The following is a 16,123-nucleotide window of genomic DNA, read 5'->3' on the forward strand; positions in this document are numbered from 1 at the left end:
TCCTTCCATCTACTAATTTTGGTATTAAATTGTTCTTGTTTTTCTAATTCTTTGAGGTGTAGTGTTGGGCTACGCCCGGGCCGCCAGCCATTTTGGGAAAGTACCTCAGCCATTTTAAACTTGCTTCGGGCTGATTCTGGGAAACCGAAACCTAAGCGGAGAACTCAAAACTTAAAAGAACTAACTTCCGGGGTATGGTGACTCTGCACTTTTTTCCCACCTGCCCTGTCCTCACCCCTCCTCCTGGGTAGCAGTGTGTCAACTCCCTATTGGATAAGAGCTCCCCCGCCCCTGGTACCTTATAAAAACCCCTGCTTGCTGTAATAAACAGAGTTCCGGCTTTGACCGCTCTCCTGGCTCGGTGTTCTTTCTTTGTCCCCAGGGCCGAAGCGCAGAGGGGATCGGGCCTGCGACACTCATCATCCCACTCAGCCCCACAAGAGGTTACTGCCGGCTGGTCTGGGGTCCCTTCCCGCCCTGTGTTGTTGGTCCCCGGTGGCGAGGAACCAACAGTGTAGCATTAGGTTGTTTATTTGAAAACTTTCTGTTCTCTTGATGTGAGTGTTTATTGCAATAAACTTCCCTCTTAGTACTGCTTTTGCTCTATTCCACAGGTTTTAGCATGATGTGTCTTTATTTTCATTAGTGTCAAGAGAGTTTTTAATTTTCTCTTTAATTTCTTCTTGGACCCACGGGTCATTCAGGAGCATGTTGTTCAATTTCCACATGTTTGTATAGTTTCCAGAGTTTCATTTTTTTTTTTTGTCTTTTTTGTGACCGGCCACACCGCGCTCAGCCAGTAAGCGCACCGGCCATCCCCATATACGATCCGATGCTGCTGCGCTCCCAGCACTGCACTCTCCCAAGTACGCCAACTCACAGGGTTGGCGCCAGAGTTTCATTTTGTATTAGTCCATTTTGTGTTGCTATATCAGAATACCTGAGACTGTGTAATTTATAAAGAGCAGAATTTATTTGGCTTATGATTCTGGGACAGGTGCATCAGGCATGGGCCTCAGGGTGCTTCTGCTCTTAACCAATAATGGGAAGCATCCATGAGGTACAAGCAGATCACATGGCAAGAGGAAGCAAAAGAGAGAGAGGTGAGGTGCCAGGGTCCTTTAAACAACCAGCTCTCATGGGAACTAATAAAGTGAGAACTCACTCACTACTCCATCCCTCCAGAGAGGGCATTAATCCATTCATGAAGGATCTGCCCCCATGACTCAAACAGCTCCCAACATTGCCACACTGGGGACCAGATTTCCACATGAGTTTTGGGGGAAAAACACATCCAAACTGTATTACATTTGTTATTGATTTCTAGTTTAATTTGCTGTGGTCTACAAGATATTTGAAATGATTACAATTAAGAAAAAAATTTGCTGAGACTTGATTTGTGACCTAACATGTGGTCTACCCTGGAGAATGTTCCATGTGCTGATGATAAGAATGTATATTCTGTATTTGTTGGAAGAAACATTGTGTAGATATCTGACAGGTCCAGTTGGCCTAAAGTGTAGTTCAAATCATGTGTTTCTTTGTTGATTTGTTGCCTAGATGATCTGTCCAATGTTGAGAGAGGAGTGTTCAGGTCCCCAAATATTATATCATATTAGAATCTAACTCTTTTTTAGGTCTAATAGTGTTTGCTTTATATATCTGGGTGCTCCAATGTTTGACAAGCCATCCCTGGTGCATACTTTATGAATTTCTGACTCACGGTACTAGTGACAACAATAATTTGTTATACAGCAATAGCAAACTGAAAAATTTGTGTGATACTTGTCAAGTTACTTAGCTAGTCTCTTCTTCAGGTTTCTCATCTATTAAGTTGTCTTACAGTAATAGCCACTTATAGGAAGTTGTGAAGGTTATATGAGATCATATATAAAAAGTGCTTAGTATGTGTCTAGCATATACAAAAGTTCAAACAATGATAGTCACAACAATATTAAAAGGTAAGTTTTTCTTTATTGCATTTAAATCTTTAAAACATGTGAAATATATTTTGTTTTAATGTGTACCGTTGTGTAATTATTTACCAGTTAATTTCAAGTTAGTGGGCTGTTGGCCAAATTAATGTTCTTTAAAAAGATATGTGAAGAAAAAATTTCCAGAAGAAATTGAAGTGCAAATCTCCAGAGAAATAAATAACTGTGAGTTGTTATAAGGCAAAATTCAATGCCACTGGATATGAAATCAGCAAAGAGTATTTGGTCAGGAACCAAAATCAAATCAAAGTCATCCACTATATTCTTTTAATTCTTTTTTTTTTTTTTGTCTGCAATCTAAGAGAGCTAGCAGACAATCTCAACCTCATCTGAATCATGGGTATTCCAGAAGGGGAGGAGAAAGGAAAAGTCATTGAAAACCTATTCAAGGAAATAATAAAAGAAAACTTCTAAGGTATAGGGAGAGACACAGACCTTCAGTTCCAGGAAGCCCAAAGATCCCCAAATAGATTCAATCCAAAAATATCCACTCCAAGATTCATTATAGTAAAACTGGAAAAGCTCAAAGATAAAGAGAGAATTTTAAAATCAGAAAGAGAAAAGCATCAAGTCAACTATAAGATAGCCCCCATCAGACTAACAGCACACTTCTCAGAAGAAGCATTACCGACCAGAAGAAAATGGGATGATCTCTCTCTCTCTCTCTCTCTCCCCTCCTCTCCTCTGCTTCCACCATCTTGTGAAACACGTGGGTCACTGTCTCCACCACCAGATGGACTTTGGACTCTCCAGCTTCAGAAACTGCAAACAATAAATTTCAATTTCTGACGAATTACCCAGTTCTGTGTATTTTGTTATATGCAGAAGGAATGGACTTATATGGAAAATTGGTACCAGAGAGGTGAAGTGTTGCTTATAACAAACACGTGAGAAGGTGGAAGCAACTTTGGAACTGGGTAATGGGCAAAGGCTGGAGGAATTTGGAGGAACAGGCTAGAAAAATCCTAGATGCTGGTGAGAGTATAGAAGATAAGAAAAACAGGGAAAGTTTGGAATGTTTTAGAGACTGGTTAAATGGTGGTGACCAGAATGTTTATGGAAATATGGATTGAAAAGACCATTCTAAGTCTCAGATAGAAATAAGAAGGAGTTTATTGGCAACTGGGGCAAAGACCATCCTTGCTATGAACTGGCAAGGAATTTGACTGCATTCTGTCCATGCCCTAGGACTTTGTGGAAGTTGGAGTAGGAGTTGTGAACCAGAGTATTTGGCAGAAGAAATTTCTAAGCAGCAAAGCATTAAGGAAGTTGCATGGCTACTTGTAACAGCCTACACTGAGTTTTGTTGACAAAGGCATGACATAAAGCCAGAATTTAAATAGCATGAAGAGTGTAAAGATTTGGAAAATTTGCAGCTTGACCATGTGATAGAGAAGCAGAGAGCATTTTGAGAAGAAAAATTCAATGTACTAAGAAGATTAATACAAAAGAATGGGATTATCAAGAAAAGGGGAGAAAGGCCCTGAAGACATTGCTGTAGCCTCTGGGACCAACCCTTCTATTTCAGGCCCAAAGGTGTAGGGAGATAGAATGGTCTTGGGGAACAGGCCTGAGGTGTCTTCCTTGGGCTCACTGCCCAGGGCCACCTTGAGAAGCTGCTTCCAGCACCAGCACTCCAGCTTCTCCAACCATGGCTAAATTGGCTCCAGGTGTGGCTGGACCCACAGCTTTAAAAGATTCAAGCCAGAAGCCTTAGTGGTGTTCACATGGTGTTAGGTCTTATAGGCTTTTACAAATTACCCAGTTCTATGTATTTTGGTATAAGCAACAGAAATGGACTAATACAGATGATATATTCAAAATACTAAAAGAAAAAAATTGCCAACCAATTCTATACCCAGCAAAGTTACCCTTCACAAATGAGGGAGAAATAGTGTATTTCTCAGGCAAACAAAAACTATGGGAGTTCACTATCACACAAGAAGCCATGCAAGAAATTCTCAAAGGAGTCATGCATCCATAAGCTGAAAAATGATAATCAATATCACAGATTCACAAGAAAGAGTAATACCCACCATTAAAACCAAAATGCAAATGAGAAAGAGAAAGAAGCTAAATCATGTCGCCTCAAAAATAAAAGGGGAAGAAAGGGACAAATGATATTTAAAACATTTTTTTTTAAAAAAAGCAAAATGACAGAAGTAAAGCAATACTTTTCAATAACAACCCAAAATGGAAATGGATTAAACTCACCATTCAAAAGACACAGGCTGACTGATTGGATTAAAAAGCTAGACTCAACCATATGCTGTCTTCAAGAGACCCACCTTACCTATAAAGACACACAGAGACTAAAAGTGAAGGGATAAATAAATGATATACCATGCAAATAGACACCAAAAATGAGCAGGAGTAGCTATTCTTATATTGGATAAAATAGATGTTAAACCAAAAACCATAAAAAGAGACAAAGAGGGCCAGTATATAATGATAAAAACATAGCAATCATAAATATGTATGCACCCAACACTGGAGCACACAGATATGTAAAGCAAACATTCCTATTCTTAAAAAAAGAGATAGACCCTAATACAATCATACTGGGTGACCTGAACACCCCTCTCTCAGCATTGGACAGATCTTCCAGGCAACAGATCAACATAGAAAAACAGGATTTAAACTACACCTTAGATCGACTGGACCTGGCAGATATCTGCAGAACTTTTCATGCAGCAACTACAGAAAACACATTCTTCTCATCAGCACATGGAACATTCTCCAGAATAGATCACATGCTAGGTCACAAATGAAGTTTCAAATAATTTAAAAAATTTGAAATTATTCCAACTATCCTTTCAGACTACAATAGATTAAAACTGGAAATCAATAAGTAGCAAAAATCTACAAACTATACATGTAAATGGAAACTAAACAACAGGCTCCTGAATGACTTATGGGAAAGAAGAAAGTAAACAGGAAATCAAAAAATCCTTGAAACTAACAAAATAAAGACACATCATACCAAAACCTGTTGGATACTGCCCAAGAAGTACTAAGAGGGAAGTTTATGAAATAAATATGTACATTAAAAGAATAGAAAGACTTCAAATAAACAACCTAATGCTACACCTCAAAGAACTAGAAAAACAACAATCCAATCCTATAAGTAGTAGACTGAAATAATTAAGATCAGAATGGAAATAAATAAAGTAGAAACCCCCAAAATGATACAAAAGAATGATGAAACAAAATGTTGTTTTTCTGAAAGATAAATAAAATAGATAAAGCTGGGTTAAAAAATGAAGAAGAAGATGAAGAGAAAAGACACAAATGACAAAAATTAGAAATGAAAAGGGGGACATTACATCTGATTCCACAGAAATACAAAGAATCATTAGAGATTATTATAAACAACTGTACACCAACCAACATGAAAACATGGAGGAAATGGATAAATTTCTGAACATATACAAATTACCAAGATTGAGCCAAGAAGAAATAGAAAGCCTGAACAGACCAATAACAAGCAATGAAATTGAAGCAGTAATCAGCAATCTTCCAACAAAGAAAAGCCCAGGGCTAGATGGCTTTACAGCTGAATTACATAAAACCTTTAAAGAAGAAATAATATCACTTCTCCTCAAACTATTCCAAAAATTAAAACAGAAGCCATTCTCCCAAACTCATTCTATGAGGCCAGCATCAGCCAGATACCAAAAGCAGGTAAAGACACAATAAAAAAATGGAAATTACAGGCTTATATTCTTCATGAACATAAATGCAAAAATCCTCAACAAAATATTTGCAGTCTGAATCCAGAAACATTTTGAAAAAATTATACACCATGATCAAGTGGGATTCATCCCAGGGATACAAGGATAGTTCAACATATGAAAGTCAATAAATGTGATACATCACATCAACAAAGTCAAGGACAAAAACCATATGATTATCTCAATAGATGCAGAAAAAGTGCTGGACAAAATTCAACATCACTTCATGAAAAAGACTCTCAACAAATTGGTTATAGGAAGATATTATTGCAACACAATAAAAGCAATATATGACAAACCAATTGCCAATATCATCTTGAATGGGATGATTCCTTTCCCTTAAGAACAGGAACAAGGCAAGGATGCCCACTCTCACCACTCCTTTTAACATAGTATTGGTAATACCAGCCAAAGCAATCAGGCAAGAGAAAGAAATAAAGGGCATTCAGATTGGAAAGGGCAATATCAAACTGTCCCTGTTTGCAGATGACATGATCTTATATAGATAACAATGTAAAGACACTACCAAAAAACTTTTAGAGCTGATCAATAATTTCAATAATGTTGCCAGATACAAAACTAACACCCCCAAATCAGTAGCATTTTAATACTGCAATAATGAACTAGCAGAAAAAGAAATCAAGAAAGCAAGCCCATTTACAATGTAGCCAAAAGAACAAACAAACAAACAAACAAAACAAAACCTAGGAAACAATTTAACCAAGGAGATGAAAGATCTCTATAATGAGAACAACAAAACACTATTGAAAGAAATTAAAGGGGACACAAAAAGCTGGAAAGACATACCATGCTCTTGGATGGAAGAATTAACATTGTGAAAATGTCCATTCTACCCAAAGCAATCTACAGATTCAATGTAATTCCCATCAAAATACCAATGACATTCTTCATAGAAATAGTAAAAGCTAGTTGGGAATAGCACCAGCTTTCCAATTTGCTGGCAACATGAGCCAGTTCTTTCTCCAGTAGCACTCTTGGGGGAATCTCAGGACAGAAAAAACAACTGGACAGATGTAGGGATATGGCATCAAGAAAAAAATGGGGACATTTCAGCTTGCTGAAACTAAGATTTGAGAGACAATTCTGTGTGGGTGGAATTGGCCCTGGTTGGCCAGGTAGCCTTGGACATGGCTAGTCCTCTCCAGAACCCATGGGCAAAAGGACAGTGCCAGAAATAATCAGGGCTAATTCCCAACTCAGAGGAGTGGGCATAGATAAGGAGAGTCTGGTCACAGAATTCTCAATACAAACTTCGGATTATTTAGGAGAAAATAATATTTAGGAGATAATAAATGATCAAGTCTGAGTTTATTCATAGTAGAATCATCATGAGGAAACCAAGCCCCCTGCCAGATATGAGCAACAGGGATTTGTGAAGATTCAGTCTAGTGCTCCATCATTAATGAGATAGCTTCCCTTCACTATTTTTCCTTACAACTGCTTCTCTTTTCACTGCCAGCTGGTTTTCTCGCTCGCTACCATTGGCTAGAGGAAGAGGGCAAAAATAAAGGTTTTGAAGAAAACGTAAACAGGATAATAGATTGATGAATTACCCTAAATCCAGGACAACTAGACGCCGTCGGGGAGGTTGCAGTAGCTACTATGCTTGCAACAGATAAGCTCTGTCCTCTTATCAAAACCCAGGAAGTTGATGTCCTCACAGTTGGTCATACATGACAGTTTTGAATAATGATACATGCTCTGCCCTGAGGAGGTGAAACAGAGAGAACACAGCTGTAATGATCTCATTCCCCTGTACTGTATTCTTAGAAATAACCTGTCTTCAGATTCTCACTCACTTTTCTATAGGCCCAAATAAGCTCCTAGACCACATCTTTTAATTGCTGACACAGAGAGTGGATTTTATTCCCTACTTTATATGGAGCATCAGCCTTTACTTCATCCAGTATTGTCTTAAGGAAAAGTTTGTCTTTGCAATCTGCTGTACATAACCACCCCATCCTCTCCCATCCCATTCAGCCTCTCACTCTGAGGGCAAAAGAATACCACTATTCCTCAAGGAAGGAAGTCACTCTACCCCCCATATTACCTTTACTTGTAAGTGTGTAGAAGTTCTCAGTAGCACAGGACTGTTTATGCTTCAGTTTGCAGGACTTCATGACATCATAGCATAAACCCAGATGAAATTTTCTGCATTGATAACACATCATTCCACTCTCTGCCAGATACAGAATAAGGTGCTGAGAGGATATGGCCTGAAGAAGGCTCTCTGGGCCTAGGGGTTTCTGTACAGGAGCTTACTATTGCCTGGTAGTTCCCAACCTTGCTTGGGCCATGGACTCCTTTGATAATCTTGTGAAAGATAACCTACACAGACATGAATCAAATGTTGTATGTGATTTAAGGAGCTCAGAATTTCTTATCTAGCCTGATGATTTTGTCCACTAATGGGTAAAAAGAAGCAAAGAAGGGGATTTTAGCCTCCTTACTCCAAGAAATGTACTAAACAGGTCTGGGAGAAGGTAAAACTCCTAGGGTTCTATAGTAAGAATGGATTCCAGCTCTCTCTGAAGAAGGAGGGGAGGTTTACTCATAAACATGTCACAAATGATCTGTTTCCCAAGGACTTTAGACCAGCTGTGGTTGTACCTCTCAGAGGGTCTCGAAGTTCACCTGTGAAGAGAAGAAAAATCTTCCTTGTCATAATCTCAGGTACATCTGCCACAGGTTCAGGAAATGATTTTGGAAACTTCCCCTTTCTCTGCATTTGTCCACCTCTTAACCAAACATGAGCTGCTCCTTCATCTCTAGGACTTACCCCCATATGGGCAGATCAGAAACACTGTGCCGAGCAGAGACAGAACAAACATTCTGGAACTTTTGGGATGTACAGCTTCTTGTGTAAGGTGCTTGTCGTTCTCCTGTGATCTGTCCTTGGGCTATTTATCTAACTCATGTCATCATAAAACTTCAGGGACAAACAGTACCTCAGTGTTCTCGGAGCCAAGCCATCATCTCGACTTCCCTTACAGCATTCCAAACAGGGTGCTCGTTCTTTTGCTGAAGACCCATAATGAAAATGAAATTGTGATCTTCCTGATTCATCAAACCTGCTCCTACTTCAGTGTTGCAGGTCTTCATACACCTGGGAGGCATTCTTTGTAGCTCCCTGTGCCCCTTCTGCAAAGAAGAATCTGACAGCAAGTCTATTCTACCTACTAACTTCTCCTCACATGAGTTTATTATTCTCCACCTCCACTGCAATTACCATAAGCCAGTCTGTCATTATCTCTTGACCAGACCAAGCAACAGCCATATTTTGTGGACTGCTCACTTTTGCAACTTTACAATTATTTCTCCATAAAGCAGTCAGAGCACTTTTTGTAGTTAGAGATGTCATGCTTCTCCTCAAAACCCTCCAACAACTTTTCATTGCATTTAAAAGAAAATTCAAGGCTCCTATCACAGCCTATAAAGTCTTCCCCAATCTGAGCAATGGCCACTTCTCCAACCTTCTTTTCTATCACCTTCCCCTTGCTCACTCAGGTCTTTGCTCAAATGTCACCTCCTGAGACAGAGCAGCGTTTCCTGATTAACCTCAAAAATGGCAACCTCTGTTCTCCACCCTTTTTTCCACTTTATGTTTTTTAGCAGTTCCCACTACCTGACCTTACCTGTGTATTTGTTCAGTTTTTGACTCCTCCACTAAATCAAAGCAAGGGATTTGTTTCATTTATCATGGCATCCCTGGCATCTAGAAACTTAGAACACAGGAAACACCCAATAAATATTTGTGGGACGAATTCATAATGGTCTTCACACATCCATTGCATCCCTACAGTCCATTTTCTGCAGAGCAGCCAGGTTGATCAGATTTTTTTTTTTGAACCAAAATAAGAATGTGAAAACAAGTCTCTAGAATCCCAGTTCAGTGAGTAGCAAGTATTTTTACATTTCAAATTGAAATATTGTGCTACTTATGCAGATTTTCAAATAAAATAGATAAAAACCAGTTTCATTATCCTCAGCTCTTTTCCCACCCAGATAGTATAAATAGCATAGATTGGGGGATGTCTTTCTAAATATGGTGCAAAACATAGAACAATAAAATAAAAAGATCGATATGTTTGGCTACATTTAAAAAATCTGTATGGAGTAAAAGCAACCACTAATTTATAAGAAAAGTACAAATAAGAAATAAGCAATTAGTAAAAAAAAAATTTGCAACTCATATTACAGACTAAGGGCTAGTCTCCCTATTTAATTCAAAAGGGATGTAAGCAGTAAATAACATATACTTCACAGAAAAAGAAACAAAAATGCTTGTTAAACATGTGAAATATGCTGAGCCTTACTCCATATTCGAGTAATGTAAATTAAAACTAAACATTTGATAACACCACTGTGTTGGCAAAATGAGAATAAAACAATCACTGTCATGTGTTGCTGATGAGGGTTTAAGTTATTACATCAGTAAGGAGGAGAATTAGACAATAGCTCTCTGATTTATAAAGATACAGTGAATCTTAACTCAGTAGTTCTTTGCAATTGTTTGTGCACATTTGGCATTGTTTTTAGGATTTTTCAGGGAATAAATAGATAGATAAATAAATTACAAATACCTGCTGAGTCCCTATTGCTATTTCCAATTCAAATACAGGACTATAAAGTTTCTACTTAGCTTCATATTACAACTATATCTCCTTTATTTTCCACTAAGAATCCTGATTCTCAGAGACAGAGAATTAGGATAGAATAAAATTAGGATTATTTATACATATGTGTATATATGTATTATCAGATGTGTAACAGAATATTATATGTATATGAATTATAACATAGCATGTATGGAATAGAATAAAATTAGATTGATTAAAATATCTTATAATCAATCATTTGCTTTATCCCACATTAAACACCTGACAGTCTCAGTATAATAGTACTAATATGATCATCACCAATTATGGTTACTTAAATTGTTTTAAAATTTTGTTTATATTCTCCCTGCACTCAACCACAGCATCCACATTTTTTATGTTGTGTATATATATGTAGAGAGAGTATGTAGTATAATATCTACGCTATCCAATCATACTGCCATTACATACTATACTCTCTGCCTTTTAATCTCCATTTAGTCCTTGTTCCACTAGTAGTTTATATTTAAACTTTACCACCAGCCCGTATGTCGAGGTCTTTCTAATCATTTTGTTTATCTGAAACTTTTTTTCAATGGATCTTTAGGAAGGGCTTATGGAAACAATAATTCTAAAATTCAGTTATGTCAAAACATTTTATGTTCTTTACACTTAAAAGTGAGTTCTACTGAACACAAATTCTTTGGTTCACATATTCTTTCATTATATATTACAAATACATTACTCCATTTACAAGAGTCTGACAATTAACCAATTTTCTGTCCCTTACAAGTTGTATGCTCTTTTGGCTTAAAAGCTCAAACGATTTTTTTCTTTGAAGTTCAGTACCTTTACAAGAATATGTCTTGATTTTGATAATTCTAAATTCATATCCTCAGGTACATAGTGTGCTGTTACAATGTGGAGTTTTAATACTTTTCAAATTGTTTTCAAAAAAGTTTTATTATGGCTATAAATTTTTAGCATTTGTTCTGTTTTTTCCCTTTGGGTGGTTTTATTTTATTTATTTATTTTTTGAGCTTCTATTATCTGTATATTGAATTTTTTTCTTTATCAAAAAGTCACTTTTTTCAGTCTTTAAATATCATTGTTCATGTATTTTAGATGGTAAATTCTTCTTTTTCACTTTCTATTTCTCCTAAGTCAGTACTTTATGATTTTCTATGTTCCTTATATTTCTGCTTGCAGGGGTGCCCACCATAGACCTGAGCATCATTGCACTTGCTGGGTATGCCAACAGTGCAAGGCCCTGACTGCTCTGCTCTGTACCCAGGCCATCTCTGAGGGTTGTGTCTCCAGTGGGAATCCTTGAAGAATAAGGTAACATCTCCCCCAGGACAAAGGGCAAGCCTGCTTCCACTTATATATGAGAGGCAGATTCCTCAAGTTCAGTGTCCCTCAGATTCTGCACAAACTCACAGTGTGATAGCATCGACCTGAGCCTCACCTATCTCACACCATGGGGCTCAGGGAACCCGAGGAGTCGATGCAAACCAACATCGACTTTTGCTTTTGCTGTGAGTAATAGAGTGCTTTATTTTTGATCCTCAAGTTTTGACTCTTCCACCAGCTTCCATCAAAAAATACCAGGCTAGCTTGTTAGCGTGCAAATAGGGCAAATTCTTAGCCCTCTAGTAGCTCTTTCTTTCTTTCTTTCTTTTCATTTTTATAACTATTAGCATATTCATCATTACAAATCATAATCTTTCCCCATTACCTCCACCTGACCTATCACTTCCCAATTTCCCTCCCTCCTTCCACCCATCTCTAATATCCTTAGCTTTGTTCTCTCCTTCTGAAAGATCAATGTATTACTGTGGCCTTTTCCTTCCTTCCTTCCTGCCTATCCATCTTTCTTTCTATCTTTCTTTTTTTCTTCTGTTCTTTCTTAACACCCACTAATGAGTGAGATCATGCAGTATTTTTCTTTCTGTGTCTGGCTTATTTCACGTCAAATAATTTTCTCCACATTCATCCATGTTGCTGTAAATGGCAGAATTTCCTTCTTTTTTATGGCTGAGTAGTATTCCATTGAGTATATATACCACATTTTCCTTATCCAGGCATCCGTCGATAGACATTTAGATTGGCTCCATATTTTGGCTAAAAAGAGCTGCAATGAACATGGAAGTACAGATATACCTTTGACATGATGATTTCCTTTCCTCTGAATATATACCCAGTGGTGGGATTGCTGGATCATATGGTAGTTCTATCTGTAGTTGTTTGAGAAACCTCCATATTGTTTTCCATAATGGCTGCACTAATTTGCAGTGCCACCAACAGTGTAGAAGAGTTGCCTTTTCCCCACATCCTTGTCAGCATTTGTTATTCTCAGTCTTTTTCATAATGGCCAAACTGGAATAAGATGATAACTCAGGTGGTTTTGATTTGCATTTCACTGATGATTAGTGATGCTGAGCATTTTGTCATGTACCTATTGGCCATTTGTACATCTCCCTGTGAAAAAATATCTATTCATCTCGATTACCCCCTTTTTAATTGGAGGGTTTTTGTTTTGTTTTTTTGCTGTATAGTTGTTTGAGTTTCTTATATATTCTGTCTATTAGTCCCTTGTTGGATGTAGAGTTTACAAATATTTTCTCCCATTCCATAAGTTGCCTTTCTGCTCTGTTGATTGTTTCCTTTGCTTTGTGGAAGGTTTTTACTTTGATATAGTCTCATTTGTTTATTTTTTCTTCTGTTGCTTGTTCTTTTGGGCCTTAGTCATAAAGTTTTTGACCAGTCCTACTTCCTGGAGTGTTTTCCCTGTGTTTTCTTTTAGTAATTTTATGGTTTTGGATCTTATATTTAAGTCCCTAATTCATTTTGAGTTGATTTTGGTATATGGAGACAGCCACAGGTTCAGTTTCATTCTTCTGCATATAGAAGTCCAATTTTCCCAGCACCATTTATTGAAAAGGCAGTTGTCCCCCCATTGTATGTTCTTGTTGCCTTAGCGAAAGATCAATTGGATGTAAGTATGTGGGTTAATTCCTGGGTTTGTGATTCTGTTCTATTGATCCAAGTGTCTGTTTTTATGTCAGTACCAGGCTGTTACGATAGCTTTGTTTATATAATTTGAAATTGGAAATGTTATGCCTCCAGGTTTATTTCTTTTGCTCAGGACTGCATTGGCTATTCAGGGTCTTCTGTTGTTTCATATGTATGTCAGTATTGCTTTGTCTATTTCTGTGAATAACGTCATTGGTATTTTGATGGGAATTGCATTGAATCTGTAGATTGTTTTGGGTAGAATGGACATTTTCATGATGTTAATTCTTCCAATCCATTAGCATGATATGCCTTTCCACCTTTTTCTGACCACTTTAATTTCTTTCAGTGATGATTGTAGTTCTCATTGTAGAGATCTTTCACTTCACTGGTTAAATTGATACCTAGGTATTTTATTTTGGGGACAACTACTGTAAATGGGCTTGCTTTCTTGATTTCATTTTCTGCTGGTTTGTTATTGGAGTATAAAAATGCTATTGATTTTTGGGTGTTCATTTTGTATCCTACAACATTACTGAAATTGTTAATCAGCTGTAAGAGTTTTTTAGTAGAGTCTGTAGGGTTTTTCTCTTTATATGATCATGTCATCAGCAAACAAGGACAGTTTGACCTCTTCCTTTCCAATCTCTATGCCCTTCATTTCTTTCTTTTGCCTGATTGCTCTAGCAATCTTGATTACTTTCAAGACTATGTTAAATAGGAGTGGTGAGACTAGGCATCCTGGTCTTGTTCCTGTTCTTAAGGGAAAAGCTTTCAGCTTTTCCCCACTCAGGATGATATTGTGCAATTAGTTTGTCATAAGTGACTTTTATTGTATTGAGATAATTTCCTTCTATTCCTAATTTGCTGAGAGTCTTAATCATGAAGAGATGTTGAATTTTATCAAATGCCTTTTCTGTCTCAATTGAGATAATCACATGGTTTTTGTCCTTAGTTTTGCTGCTGTGGTGTATCACATTTATTGACTTGCACATGTTGAACCATCCCTGTATCCCTGGGATGAATCCCACTTGATCATGGTGTATAATTTTTTTTGATGTATTGCTTTAATCTGATTGCTAGTATTTTGTTGAGGATTTTTGCATCTATGTTCATCAAGGATATTGGCCTGTAGTTTTCTTTTTTTGTTGTATCTTTATTTGCTTTTGGTATCAGGGAGATGCTGGCTTCATGGAATGAGTCTGGGAGAATAGTTTCTGTTTCAATTTTTTAGACAAGTTTGAAGAGAAGTGGTATCAATTCTTCTTTAAAGGTTTGACAGAATTCAGCAGTAAAGCCATCCAGTCTTGGGCTTTTCTCTTTTGAAAGATTGCTGATTACTTCTTCAATCTCATTGCTTGTTATTGGTCTCTTCAGGTTCTCTGTTTCTTCTTGGTTCAGTCATGGTATGTTTATGCATCCAGAAATTTATCCATTTCCTCCAAATTTTCATATTTGTTGGTGTGCAGTTGTTTATAATAATCTCTAATGATTCTTTGTATTTCTGTGGAATCAGATGTAATGTCTCCCTTTTCATTTCTTTGTTTATTATTTGGATCTTCTCTCTTCTTCTTCTTCTTCTTTTTTTTTTTTTTTTGTTAACCTAGCTAATGGCTTGTCTGTTTTATTTATCTTCTCAAAAAACCAACTTTTGAGGGGTGGGGGTTCTGGTCAAGATGACAGAGTAGTAGGTTCCTGGTGTCACTCCCTCCCAAAGAGCAACCAATTTGCAGCTTTTGAGGAGCAGCAATGGAGGACCAGTAATCTGTGCTGGAGCGGACAGGAGCTGCCTGCCATGGGACTCCAGTTGAGGTTGCTCCCCATTCCGTAGAGAGACTTTAGAGCTTCTGGGCCCACACGCACCGAGCCTGCTGGCCGGAGAATCCAGGTGGAGCCAGGGTGGGACTTCTGGTGCAGGCTGTCCCATCTCCATGAGTGACCTGAAAGGCTTTCGGCTCCCAAGCCCTGAGCCAGACGACCTGGTGAAGGCAGGCATGGCGGGACTTCTGGGGTGGGCTGTCCTGTCTCTGTGAGTGACCTGAGAGGCTCTGGGCCCCCAAGCCCTAAGCCAGATAAGCCACTGAAGGCTGGCAGGGCAGGACTTCTGGCACAGTCCATCACGTCTCCGTGAGCAACCTGAGAAGCTCTAGACCACCAAGCCCCAAGCCAGATGAGCCAGTAAAGGCAGGCAGGGTGGGACTTCCAGTCCAGGCTAGTCTCTGCTGGCCAGAAGCAGCATTCCCTTCAGGATCCAAGCCAGACATCAAGGTAAAAGAAGTGGACTGTGATACCCCTGGCCACAATGACAAAACACCAAAGGAAAGAAACCAGAAATATGAAAAATCCAGAAAGTACATTGCCACCAGAGGAAATATAACTTTCTAGTGCTAGATCCTATAAAACAGGAAGTCTTTGAAATGAAAGACAAGGAATTTAGAGTGACTATTCTAAGGAAACTAAATGAGATACAACACAACTCAGTGAAACAACACAATGAAATGAGAAAAAATATACAGGATCTGAAAGAAGAAATGTACAAAGAAATCAATGCCTTGAAAAAGAATGTAGCTGAGCTCATAGAGCTGAAGGATTCATTCAACGAAATAAAAAACACAACAGAGCATTTAACTAGCAGTCTTGAACAAGCAGAAGAGAGAATATCTGACCTTGAAGACAGGCTGTTTGAATTATCACAGACAGACCAGAAAAAAGAAAAAAGAATCAAAAAAATTGAAGAAAATTTAAGAGAAACAACTGACAA

The 16,123-nt window shown here is 37.9% G+C and overlaps 1 protein-coding gene across 1 annotated transcript; it reads right to left on the reverse strand.

Annotated features, from left to right (window-relative positions):
* Positions 1-7,318: 7,318 nt before the first annotated feature.
* PATE2 (prostate and testis expressed 2) lies at positions 7,319-8,580 on the reverse strand. Its single transcript, XM_008589831.1, has 4 exons — positions 8,529-8,580; positions 8,360-8,383; positions 7,800-7,928; positions 7,319-7,455 (listed from the first exon to the last, which is right to left on the reverse strand). The coding sequence occupies exons 1-4, from the start codon at positions 8,578-8,580 to the stop codon at positions 7,319-7,321; spliced, it is 342 nt and encodes a 113-aa protein (XP_008588053.1).
* Between the last annotated feature and the right edge of the window lie 7,543 nt (positions 8,581-16,123).

This window comes from Galeopterus variegatus, unplaced genomic scaffold (genome assembly GCF_000696425.1).
Source record: "Galeopterus variegatus unplaced genomic scaffold, G_variegatus-3.0.2 Scaffold5689, whole genome shotgun sequence".
Lineage (NCBI taxonomy): Eukaryota > Metazoa > Chordata > Mammalia > Dermoptera > Cynocephalidae > Galeopterus > Galeopterus variegatus.